The sequence below is a fragment of the Carettochelys insculpta genome, chromosome 5 (assembly GCF_033958435.1).
Source record: "Carettochelys insculpta isolate YL-2023 chromosome 5, ASM3395843v1, whole genome shotgun sequence".
Classification (NCBI taxonomy): domain Eukaryota; kingdom Metazoa; phylum Chordata; order Testudines; family Carettochelyidae; genus Carettochelys; species Carettochelys insculpta.
Window position 1 is genome coordinate 71,941,308 of NC_134141.1, and position 12,765 is coordinate 71,954,072.

At 42.4% G+C, this 12,765-nt stretch overlaps 1 protein-coding gene across 1 annotated transcript in view; it reads right to left on the minus strand.

Annotated features, from left to right (window-relative positions):
- Window positions 1-12,765, minus strand: part of LOC142013637 (endoplasmic reticulum aminopeptidase 2-like) — a 38,323-nt gene continuing 25,558 nt past the window's right edge. The window contains exons 13-18 of the mRNA XM_074995299.1: window positions 10,885-11,041; window positions 10,425-10,609; window positions 9,116-9,280; window positions 7,145-7,285; window positions 4,409-4,490; window positions 1-2,624 (exon numbers count right to left, since the gene is read on the minus strand). Coding sequence (XP_074851400.1) covers window positions 2,478-2,624; window positions 4,409-4,490; window positions 7,145-7,285; window positions 9,116-9,280; window positions 10,425-10,609; window positions 10,885-11,041 — 877 coding nt within the window. The 3' untranslated portion in view covers window positions 1-2,477. The remainder of the gene's footprint in view (window positions 2,625-4,408; window positions 4,491-7,144; window positions 7,286-9,115; window positions 9,281-10,424; window positions 10,610-10,884; window positions 11,042-12,765) is intronic.

A 12,765-nucleotide genomic window follows, 5' to 3' on the forward strand; every position in this document is an offset into this window, starting at 1 on the left:
CTGACTTGAAAAATAAAGCAACAATGCTGCAACCAAATCTCCCCAGTATTGCTAAGTCCAGCAGCTGCAAAACACATGAACTACATCAGGCAGCATTTATTTATTTGACAAACATGTGGTTGGCTTTGTACAAAAAGAAATACACCCGCCTTGCCTCAGGGATGAGGGATTGCCAGTTTAAAGGCACAGTCATGAAGGTGGCTGAGCTTTACACAAAGAGAAAAGAAGAGCCAAGGAGCTATTGATCAGAGAACAGTGTTTACTCAGTAATTATCCCAAAAAGCTTCAGTATAGCTCTGAAACAAAAGCACAGCACACTGCCTCCTGAGCAAACCTTAGAGCTGAGCTACAGGAAAGAAATGGAAAAATTGAGTGGCTGGGGAGTGTGAGGTAATACATGGCCTCCAGATAAGGATTTGAGTGCAATCTCCTGACTCATTTATTGCTATCTGGCAGTAGGAGTGCGTACCTAGAAAAGTTTTTTTAAACACCCACTACATTGGCATTAGATTGCATTTGCAATTGCATGTGTCTCAGAAAAAACAGCCCAACTCCAAACTAAAACTCCAGTGCCCAATCCTGCACAATGGTGAACGCTCACAGCTTCCACTAAAATAAGTGAATGTGGAGGGCAGAAAACTCTGAGCTCCTGGCAGGGCTATACCCAGAGATATTTTCTCAGGGCCTGCTTATGTGTCGCATTAGTTTTAACACAAGACGAAGAACAGTAAAACAGTAGACCTGAGGAAAGGATTAATTCAGACAATGCTGTTCTATGACAGTCACAGGAGTCACCAGTTCGTGGGAGTTCCCCAGCTCACAGGCTGCTAATTGTGCTGCTATTGTGCTGTTTACTGCTCATGCTGCAGTGTCAGACAGCCTGAAATATAAGTTGTGCACTGACAGAGTTCTGCAGTGGTCCCGGAAGCCCCATGGAGAATCAAGACATCATCCCATCTATCACAGACAATTGATACTCCCCTTCCTCACAATCTACTACTTCCGAAATTTCCTCCATGAGTGCATGTCCCAGTTCAGACATAAACCCAGTTTCTCAGAAGCACTTAGGGACCCAGTACCTTTGAAGATCTGGGCTACCGTCTCTGTTACCCAGTGGGCATGACACAGCAGCAAAACATTGTTACCTTATTTACACTAAAGATGAAACCCAAGGTTACACTTATTAAGTGCCACTATGGTATCAAAGGAAAAGGAATCAAGCTTACACACACACACACACTCTCTCTCTCTCTCTCCCCCGCCAGTTGATGTTACGTTTCATCAGTCTGCTGCTCAACACAGTCCAGTGAGCAGGCATACTGAGTGTGAGTGAGGAACCACATTCTGTTTGGTCTGAACTGAGATTCCTGCAGAGTGGTGATGGGAAGAAGAACCCGCCCCACCCCCCACCTATAGATTTGCACCTCTCTTTTTATATGTTTCAGCCCATAGCTCTTGTCCTGTCCCACTGCCCCAGAACACTGTATGACCATGAGTCATCACCACTGTCCCAGGACTCTAACAGCAGTCTTCTCTTGATCTTCTCTTGATAGGGCCTCTTCCTCTTTCTTGGGAGGGTTCTTTTGCTGGGCTCAGCTCCTATTATTCTCTGTCCATTCAGGTGCTGCTGGCAGCTGGTCATCCAGATAGGTTTTAGTACAGTTTCTTTCATGTCACAGTCTCCAATATTATTTAAACACAGTAGAATTTTGTTTGCTTCTTAGCTAAACATTTATACCACACCTGTGAAATATTTTCGTCTCCTAAAAAAATCATTGATTTTGGATTTACTTCAGAGACAAGCAATTGCTATGTTAGAGAAATCTAAAGAAGTAGAAATACGCTTACTGTAAGGCTTTTCAAAATGAAACTAAATTGTTTACATCTATCATGCACCTTACACAACATTTTGTCTTTTATAGAAATCGTTGTACATTTCTTAAGCTGATAAAGACAAAATGTGGGGAAAGCTGTTTTTTTAGAGAACAGAGGAAATCTAAGTAAAGACAACAAGTAAGGCACACAGTGGCAGGGCTAGGTTCTCTGCAGTTGTTACAAAATTTCATAGAAGACCCAAGTTACATATGTAACCCACCCTCAGCTGTCAAAGTTAATTTTAGGAAGTTCTTGTAAAATAAAAAATGCACGCATGCACAAACACACACTCTTCCAAGCCTATAGCTACATTCCTTCAATTGGCCTAAAACACCTAAATATCCAAAGAGAACCTCACATAAAGACAAGTGCAAAACCAATGTAAACATTTAACAGTTCAAATTTCATAAAAATAAGATGATCAGATGTCAGGAAGCTTTTCATTAAATCAACTGGTTAATTCAACAAGGCTGATGCTGAGTAAAGGACTGTAGCAGTTATACAACTGTCTGGAGGAAAACAAAAACTTCTAGTTTGAATTTAAATGTGTTATTTTAAAGCATGAAGTAATACCACACTCTTTCATCTGATCTCAAGCAGCTTTACTTAAGATTTTCTAATACCCATTTCCTTAGTATAACTAAATTTCTCTGCAGCCATTTTATATTCTTCTCAATATTCTCCACTGCTGCCTGGGTTGCTCTCAGCTGTGACACTTCTTCCTTTACAGATTCAAAAAACAACTTCACCTATAAAAATAAAAATTAAAAAGATTATAGTCACATCTGAGAAGAAAATAAATGATGTTTGTGACAGTTTCTACTTATAAATAAGCTTATTGCTGCTATTGTGACAGCTATAAGTGTGACAACCACCATCTTGGCCCACAAATCAGGGACTGAACTGGTGACCTGCAGGGCTACAAGGCTGAACTGCAAAACCTTGGACCAAAGAACCAAAGCTTCATAGCCAGGGCTGTAGCAAACACACATCTTCTGTGGACCCATAACAACACTAACCTGTGGAGTCCATAGGCATGCGACCTACAGAAAACAAAGTGATAGATCCCTATCCCAAGAGTTTACAACCTAAAAAATGACCTCTAGGGTGATGCAGTGGATCGTGTTACCACCCTGGACAATGACCTCAATTTACACTGTGTTTGCTCTCAGACACACTGAACGTACTAAGGACCAGTGGAGAATGGGGACTGTACTATGCTGGGCACCACACAGAGTAGCAGACAACCCTCTCCAAAGAAGCTTAGTATCTATATAGAGGAGAAGGGCACAGGACAGAGGAAGGGTTGGAACATCCAAGCCGAGCAAACAATGTGATGGCAGCAAACTTCATGTTATTAGTGCTATGATTTTTTGTGGGGTGGAAATAGTTGCAGGGATGGGGGAGGGGAGGATACACTAAATGAAAAGGGAAGGGAGTGGGTCCGGGGCAGGAGACAAGAGAAGAAAGGACAGGTGTGAAGTGGAACCAAGAGGAAGAAGGAGGGAGAGTGGTGGAGCAAACCACCAAATCAGTACAGGGCAGAAGAAATGCAATTAAAAGGTGTAGAAAGGTCTCTGACCATCCTCAGGTGCCTGTGTTGGCTACTTCCCAGTCCTACCAGCTGGAGTCTCTAGCGGATTCATCTCTGCAGCGTTTGCTCAAAGCCATATTTTGGAAGGGCAGGGTGGGAAGATGCTCACCTAGGGCCTACCACGACGTTAGAGATTATGCCAAAAGCCAATCTTCGGTACAGATCATAAAGAGCCACATTAAACTGCTCGAACATTTCACACGATGGAAATCTGCATCCAGGAACCAATACTATTACCACTGATTTCAGTAGAGGAGGAGGAGGCCAAAAACAGAACGGTGATGTCTAGTTTTAGATACATTGTAAAATTTTTTGTATGGTGTTAGAGATTATTCCTCTGGGGACAAATCTTGTGAGGTGACAAGTGTCTGCAGTGTCCAGTGACTCTGAAAACAAAACCTACCTCTCAGAGATCATTTTAAAGGACATGGTATAAGGGCAGATTTTGGATTGTAATTACAATTTTATACAACTGAACACTAACATTTATGCATTACCTATGAAATATACTGTAGACTGGTGTGGTGATGAGGAGAAAAAAAGCAGCTCTAGTCATCAGGTTTAGAAACAGCCTACATTTAAAAAAATTAAAAATTTCCATAAGCAAAACAAGCATAAGAAGTTCACTCAACCTGGGGTTCATGCAATCTTCTCTGCCTACAAAGGCTTTTTATTGCTTTTCCCACAGCATCCACAGGGAAGTGGGAGATAGCTGTTTATTGGGAGACCCAGAAGTGTCTGGGAGACCTGAAGTACCCTGACTCTGTCACAAATACAGTCTTTACACCTCATAATACAAATGTAGGCTTTACCCTGAACAGAGTACGCTGACATGTACAGTAGTAAAAATCCCCAAAATCAAAAGGCAGCAAGAAGAATGATGATCAAGTAACAACGAGGATGCAAACAATTCCTGTTTACTTCTGGTTTAAGACTCACCTCTTCCAGCTCTTGTTTTGAAGAGAACTGTGCTGTTGCTCCAATTATAATTGTTCTCATTGAGAAGGACCCCAGAGGAAATCTAAAAGAAAGAGGAGAAAGTTACAGGCCTTTCAAATTTATCTCCATGTAAAAGATTAATAGCAATAAAGACAAGCTACTGCAATATAAGGTACTACCAGTTCAGGTTGGTGGTGGCCTGCAAGTATCATGCTGCCTTACCACATAAACAGGTTCTGTTTCTATTCTTTGTCTCTTGTGTATTGCATTGCACTATCAAGCACTAGATGGCTACAGCTACACAACAGAGTTGTTTCCAAATAACTTTGCTAGCGTCTCGACTGTGCATATGCTATTTTGAAATAGCAATCGAAATAGTGAGTGCATTATTTTGACATTGGTGACCCTCGAAGTCAGAGGAATAGTGCTTATTTTGAAACTGCTACTTCAAAATAGGTGCTGTTAAGACACAGAATAGCACTCCTTTGAAATAAGCCACAATGGCTACGTCTACACGTGGCCCAAACTTCGTAATGGCCACGCAAATGGCCATTTCAAAGTTTACTAATGAAGCGCTGAAATGCATATTCAGCGCTTCATTAGCATGCGGGCGGCAGCGGCCCTTCGAAATTGACGCGGCTTGCAGCGCGCATCTCGTCCAGCCAGGGCTCCTTTTCGAAAGGACCCCGCCTACTTCGAAGTCTAGGGGGGTGGCCATTTGCGTGGCCATTACGAAGTTTGGGCCACGTGTAGACACGGCCAATAGGCGCCAATAGCAATATTTCAAAATAGCAGTATGTGCCTGGAAATGCTATTTTGAAATAGCTGGGCGCTACTTCGAAATACGTTTTGTGTGTACTTGTGTTATTTTGAAATTGCATATTTTGAAATGGCTGTTTCATAATATCTAATTTTGGAACAGGGCTGTAGTGTAGCCATAGCTGAAGCACTTAGCCCAGGGGTCTGCAACCTGCAGCTCTTTAAGGACTTTTTTGTGGCTCCTGATGCTATAATTGCAAAGTGGAAAAAACCCCCTCCTGATCATCTTTAATAAATGGTGAATGTCTAAAAGCCCTAAAATGAATAACTCATATCTAAATATCAAACATATGTGATATTGAAATGTTGGATAACTCCTCTTAGCGTCCTCCTGAGAGAAAGAGAAAGTTTGGGAGTGAAAGGCAGGAAGACAGTGGTACAAACACACACACTGGGGAAAGAGAATATGTAAAACGGGTTGCAAAAAGTATGGTTTGAGGTTATGTATAAAGAACAGTATTGTTTTGCACACGCATTGCAACTCTTGAATTATTGAGCTTTTTACCAACTTGTTAAAAATGGCTCTCTCTCCTATTTTGGTTGCCAACCCCTGCCCCCGCCCCGGGGAAGAATGTGCCTATTATTTCCTGTCTTTCCTGTAAAACCCTATTATAAGTTTCTGTGCACCTACTGTTGAGAGCTTTCCAGTCTTCTCTCTGAGATGTGGAATGCTATAGCAGTATTGCTTATCATCAGCATCCCTTAGCACCAGAGCTAGTCAAAAGGCTGCTGTGTCCCCACATCCCATTTACCAGGAGAGAGGTATGGCAAGTGGATTTTTACAGGTACATATCCAGAGTCTCCTTCCCACTTTCAGCCTAGACCCAACTCCATGAGTAGTGGAATGTAGGACCTACTACACAGTTAGGCATGGAGTGTCTGGACTAGGGATGTTTGAATGAGATTTTGAATAGCTGACAAGTGAAATACATTTTTTTTAATTTGTTTAGGGTCAAGCCAGAATGGGGCTTATTTGTTTTGGTTTGTTTTTTTAAATTTTGTTGAAACAAAACTTGAAAAGAATTGTTTGGGTTGAATGAAGCATTTCATTGGACTCAAAACATTCTTCCCCCAGTTGTAGAACTTTTAGTGCCCTTTTAAAATATAATCAAATAAAAACCAAAGGGCATTTCCAAACAAAAATCTGTTTCAAACCAAAACATTTTGTTTCACAAATATAAAAGCAAAGAGTTTGGGGTTTTTTTTCTAAAATTTTAGATGGACTGGGATTTTTTTCCTATCAAAACAATTCAGCAAAACCAACACAAATTTAAAGTTCAGTTGTTGTCAAATCTGCATTTTTCACCAAAATAAGTTTTGGCCAACCAATTTCTATAGTTGAATGGATCCAAAGCACTAGATTGCACAATCTAACTATAACTCTTCTGAAGAGGTTCTCTATTCACAGCTCAACCGGCCAGCTGCGAGAAGAGACAGACGGAACTGTCCATAAAAGCCTGCCCTGCAGTGTGCAGCTAAATGCCTGCTGGCAGGATGCAACTGCCTCAGTAATCTTTTTTATTGTTTCCTTGTTTGCTTGCATAGTCTTTCCAAAATGCATGATTAGAACAAATTTTTTCATCTCATGGTCCCCTGAGTTTAATATAGTTCTTCTCTAACTGGTACCCATGATTCTGAGATTGAAAGCTCATTAAAAAGAGTTTCATGTGCTTGCTTATCTATTATAGAAATTTTTTCAAACTCAAGAAAAATATTCAGAAGTTAAAACTAAGAGATACTCAGCATTATAGCATTTTCCATGCATGTATCTCAAAGCAATATGCAAAGCTGGTTATGTATTATCCTCCTTTTTCAAAGAAGAAACTGAAATTGGGTCATTGGGAGAGTGAAGTTCCTTGCCCAATGTAATACACTGAGTCACCCTTGACTTTCAGTCCCATGGTTACAAATACTAACTTTTCTTGCAGCTTGCTCCAATTTTTCTTTACAAATTTCCATGCAAGGTGTTGTCCAGCTGGATTTGTGCTAACACTATAGATAACTGATGACAAATCTTGAGTCTTGATTATATGTCCCTCCATTGCAAGCGCCAGCAACCTAAAGCATCAAAAAACATTACCAGGAAACCAAGAAAAGGCTGGGTTATAACATGTGGCTAGGTTAGCAAGTTTTGAAATATCAAGCCTCTAATGTGATCTCAGCCAAGAATGAAGTAATTCTTGTTTGCTTGCACTTACAAGAAATTGTTTTGCATAACTTCTCTTTTTCAGTTTTCTCTCAAGCACAAGGAATTTTAAGGGCTCATAGCTACTGGATCCTTACAACCCAACACCAGCTCTGAACGCTTACTCCCTTGGACCAGTAGCTCAGAATAATAGGTCAGAGGAAGGCTGATTGTTCTCTTAAATATCATGTTATCATGACAGAGATCAAATATAGGAAAGAAGTGAATAGACATATATCTGGTCTGTGATGTTTCATAAAACATTCATTTAAGAACAGAGGGCTGCATATCATTTAGCATATTATTCCTCTGTTGTTCGTAGTATTGTTGTAGCCCTGTTGATCCCAGAATGAGAGAGAATGTGGGTGAGGTAATATTTTTACTAGAAAATAATACTAGGGGAGAGAGGAAAGCCTGTTCCTTTCACTGACAAAAGCAGATTCAATTAAAAAAATATCATCTCACCCACCTTGCCTCTGATTCTTCACAGTCATGCTCAGAAATCAAGCTGTATACACACAAAACAAATAAAGTGTGCCAAGCAGTGACAGCTTTCACATGAGTAGGCTTTTGGCTAGCTCATTCTGGGTATGTCTACCCAGCAAAGTTATTTCAGAATAACAGCCATTATTTTGAATTAACTTTGTGAGCATCTACACGACACAACTGCTATTTCGAAATACTGGACAGCTTGTTTCGAAATTGGTAAACCTCATTGGCTATGTCTATACTAGCCAAAAACTTTGAAATTGCCATGCAAATGGCCATGTTGAAGTTTACTAACGAAACACTGAAATACATATTCAGCGCCTCATTAGCATGCGGGCGGCCACGGCACTTTGAAATTGACGCGGCTCGCCGCCGTACGGCTTGTCCAGACGGGGCTCCTTTTCGAAAGGACCTGCCGACTTCGAAGTCCACTTATTCCTATGAGCAGATATGAGCAGATAGGAATAAGGGGACTTTGAAGTAGCCGGGGTCCTTTCGAAAAGGAGCCCTGTTTGGATGAGCCATGTGGCGGCGAGCCACATCAATTTCAAAGTGCCGCGGCCACCCACATGCTAATGAGGTGCTGAATATGTATTTCAGTGCTTCATTTGCATGGCCATTTCGAAGTTTTTGACTAGTGTAGACACAGCCATTGTGCGATGAATAGCGCCTATTTCAAAATAGGTATTTTGAAATAGGGACTGTGTAGACAGAGCATAGGAACTATTTTGAAATAAAGCCATAGCACGTCCAAAGGGTCTATTTCCAAATAGGCTGTATTGTGTCTGGACACTCTATTTCGAAATAAAGCTCAGCTATTTCAAAATGCCTTTTTTGTGTAACAGCGCTATTTCGAAATTAGCTGTTCTGGAAAATCTCTTCCGGAATAGCTTATTTTCGAAATAATGCTGCTGTAGTGACATACTCTCTGAGGCCATGGTTACACTGTGGTTTCTATTTTGGGATACATTTATACCTCTGTTTTGGGATACACATGTTTCATTCCTGCTACCCCTTGCCGTGAGAGGGGTAGCAGGAAGTTCGAAATAAGTTACCTCAAAATAACGCATGCAATTTGGGTTGTGCAAATTGTGTAAGTTATTTCAGGTAATGGCTACCATGTAGCCCTAGCCTGAGATTCATAAGATCCAATTAACTATAAGTTTGAAGAAGAGGATGTGATTAAGCAGTCAGCCATATGAAACAGATTCTACCTTTTCAGTTGTGCATCCTCTTTACAGCTTGCCAAAGCTGAAGAGATCTTTTCCTTTTCAGCACCAGACATGGACACTTTATATTTCTCCAAAAGAAAATTCCAGCCTTCAGCTGTTTTAGCGCCAACAGAATATACAGTCTCCATGACATCAGAAGGAACATTACTAAATAATAAAGAATACAAAAAATAAAAATTTATTCACATTTGTGATGTAGGGTTTTTACGGACTGAATTAAAGTCAATTAAAAGGATGGATAAGTAGGGCCCTGATTTTACAATGGAATACACTGACACAATTGCTTTTCCTCTATGGAGCCAACTTAAAGTTAGTGGACTTTTGCATTGATGTAGCGGTCTGAACTTGTGGATCCCAGTGCAAGATCAGAGCTAGAGTGAGTCATTTTTTTCTAAATAGGAACTACATTTGTCTTTATGTTTGTACAGGAATTTGCACACTATGGCTGTGTCTACACTAGCCCAAAACTTCGAAATGGCAATTTCGAAGGCTACTAATGAAGCACTGAAATACATATTCAGCGCCTCATTAGAATGCCAGCAGCCGTGGCACTTTGAAATTGACGCAGCTCTTCACCGCGCGGCTCCTTTTGAAAGGACCCCAGCAACTTCGAAATCCCCTTATTCCTATCTTCTGTTAGGAATAAGGGGATTTCGAAGTTGCTGGGGTCCTTTCGAAAAGGAGCCCCGTCTGGACAAGCCGTGCGGCGGTGAGCCATGTCAATTTTGAAGTGCCACGGCTGCCGGCGTTCCAATGAGGCGCTGAATATGTATTTCAGCGCTTCATTAGTAAACTTCGAAATGGCCATTTCAAAGTTTTGGGCTAGTGTAGACATAGCCTATAAGTGGTACAGGTAATGCTGATGCTGATTAATAATAATAATAATAAACTACTTTAATATAATGTCCCTGTGTCAGCTATGGGAAACTGAGCCCAGACCCTCTGGATCTAAAACTGTCAGCTACTGCCTGAGCTAAGACACTATGGCTGGTTAACTCAGAGGCAGTACAGATTCTTAGACCCACCTATGGCCCATTCAGAAGAAAGGGACAGACAGCCCCAATGAGTAAGTGTGGGTTACATGACTATATGATATATATATATATATATATAACATCTTCACTCTAGAATGCAAGATTTTCTGTAACTGTTTCATTTCAGGAAACGGTTTCCTATTCAGTTAGCAAATATTGTATTTTCTCCAGATCTTTTGTCAGAGAAGAATCTAAAAGTACAGTTAAAAAGAAAAACTAATCAAAAATGAACATTAGGAAGAATACAAATTATTTACGTTAAATTTCCTCCAGATCCCATCCACTTGCTGAAAAGCTCCTTTGCCTTCTGGATACAGGGAGGATATTGCAGGTCACACGCAAGCTCAAGGAGATCAGAACGTAGCATTCTGTCAGAGATGGAGCCCTCATCACTCCAAGTCTGACTGTCAAGCATGAGCTTAAAGTGCTTCAGGATGTACTCCTGCAGAGAGAATATGGTGCAGTTCCTTTACAAGCAGTGAAATCTGTAATCCTAACACATTGCAAACGTCTAATCAAAGCAGCAAACTCTGCATTAAGAGCAGTGTTTCCATGTTTCATAAATGTATCAAAATATATAAAGTTATATTAACAGGTAATAGCTGTTCCAGTTACAAAGAAGGTAGCATCCATCTTTTGTCTCTTCAGTGTCACCAAGAAGTGTCAACTGAACAAATACATGCATTAAACTTCATGGTTACATTTTGAACAGTTAACCTTGAGGCCTTCTGTGACATCAGAAATATTTCTTCTCTCCATCATGCGATAGATCCCTTGTAAGTAACCCAGGCCTTGCAGAAGTACGATGTTACTGGATTCACGTTGAAGATACCGTGTCAAATCTAGAGCTCTGTCCAGTGATAACCTTCCTGCACTGGAAAAGAGGTTGTTTGGAATAAGTTACTCTCTTTCTAACGATACGCTGAGGGAAGGCAAGGAGTGGCACTGTTATTACAGTAAAGCCTCGATTTAATGGACCCCGATATAACGGACTTTGGAAATAATGGATGCTGTCTACACGTGCTGCTCCCCCCCCACACCCCAAAATAAATGCCAGAGACTCATCAGAGCCACCGCCGGGGCTGGGGAAGCTGCTGGAGTGGCTGGGGTTGCTGGTTCTGGAGGGGCCACTGCAGCGGCTGGGGGTGGGGAGCCGTGATGGGGCTCAGAAGCTCTCCTCCTCCGGCCCCACGTGCATGGAGCATGTTGGTGCCCAGCCGCCGCTGCCTGCAATGGCGCTGAGCAGCAGCCATGGCGTCGGCGGATGCTGCCTGCTGGCAGGCTGGGGGTGGCCACGCTCTACTTTTGCATGGGTGGCTCGGAGCCGGGGGCTGGAGGAGTCACAGCGCTGAGAGCTGCAGGAGGCGGAAGGAGCCAGGCCGGCATTCAGCTCCTCTCCTGGTAACTGGGAGAGGGAGATGGAGGTGAGAGGGGCAGACTGGGGCAGGAGGGGGAGCAGAGGACAGGAGCGAGTGATGGGCTGGGGAAGTCAGTGCATCATCATACAGTGTAACCGTTTGGATATAACGGACTTCCGGCATTAACACACCCCATCCCCGCTTGGTCTGTCAAATTGAGGGTTTACTGTAGTCGAATTTATATACAGCGTGCTTAACAAAGCATACGTCAGGTGAATTCCTGCCTCAATGAATTTGGGACTAAAGGGCCAGCTTGTGATCACCATAGCTGTAAGTGACAGATCATAGTCTAAGGGCTGCTTATGTGGATGACGCCAGGCATTTGGGGAGGGAGAACAAGCAGCGTTTGGATCAGAGAGAAGACAGTACTGCCCTTTCAGATGACTGGCGGCGGTGGGGAGTATCTACACCAGTACAACAGCTAACACCCTCTTTTACATGGGATGTGCAGGCACCACTCATCCTTCCACCCATGGGACCTGAAAAGGACGTTTTCTCATGAACCCCCTGCTGGCATTATGCTAGTTGCCTTATTGCCTAAGGTTTTGGTATGGAAGCTTGCTCTCACTGCCAAAATGGGAAGTGGGTGGCCAGGGCTTGCTTTCCTCACAGTAAATCTGGGACCTGCAGGGTAGAGTAGGGGTTGGAGTCTTATGGTGCAACATACTGTGGAAAACTTGTGGTGGATGTCCAGTCCAGGCATGTTATGGAAGGCTGAGACCATCGGATAAAATGGATTCCAAAAGGATTTTAAAAAAACACAAAACAAAACAAAACAAACATCCCTCATGGAAGCTACGGAAGGGGAATTTGCAGCGCCTGTGTTTGGGATGGTGAAGAGCCAGCCACCCTCTTCATCCTCATACAAGGAGAGCATGGAAGGATCCCAGCAGCAGGTTAGCTTGGAGCAGGCTGGGAATCACATGGTGGTGATTAAAGAAAACGTGTATTGTACAATGTACTGCCAGATAGTCCCAGATATGTACGTGAATAAAGTTGTGGCCTTGTTTAATCACATCCATTGACTCTCGCCTTCCCCCAGACAGTGTGTCTACGGCTTATGCAAAGACATGAGGGACCAGTGTGCCAGTGACCTCCCTCAGCTTGCACATGCTGTATAGGGACCATTCTCTACAGCAACCCTGTGGGCAGAGGAGCATGGGACTACTCCTTCAGGGCA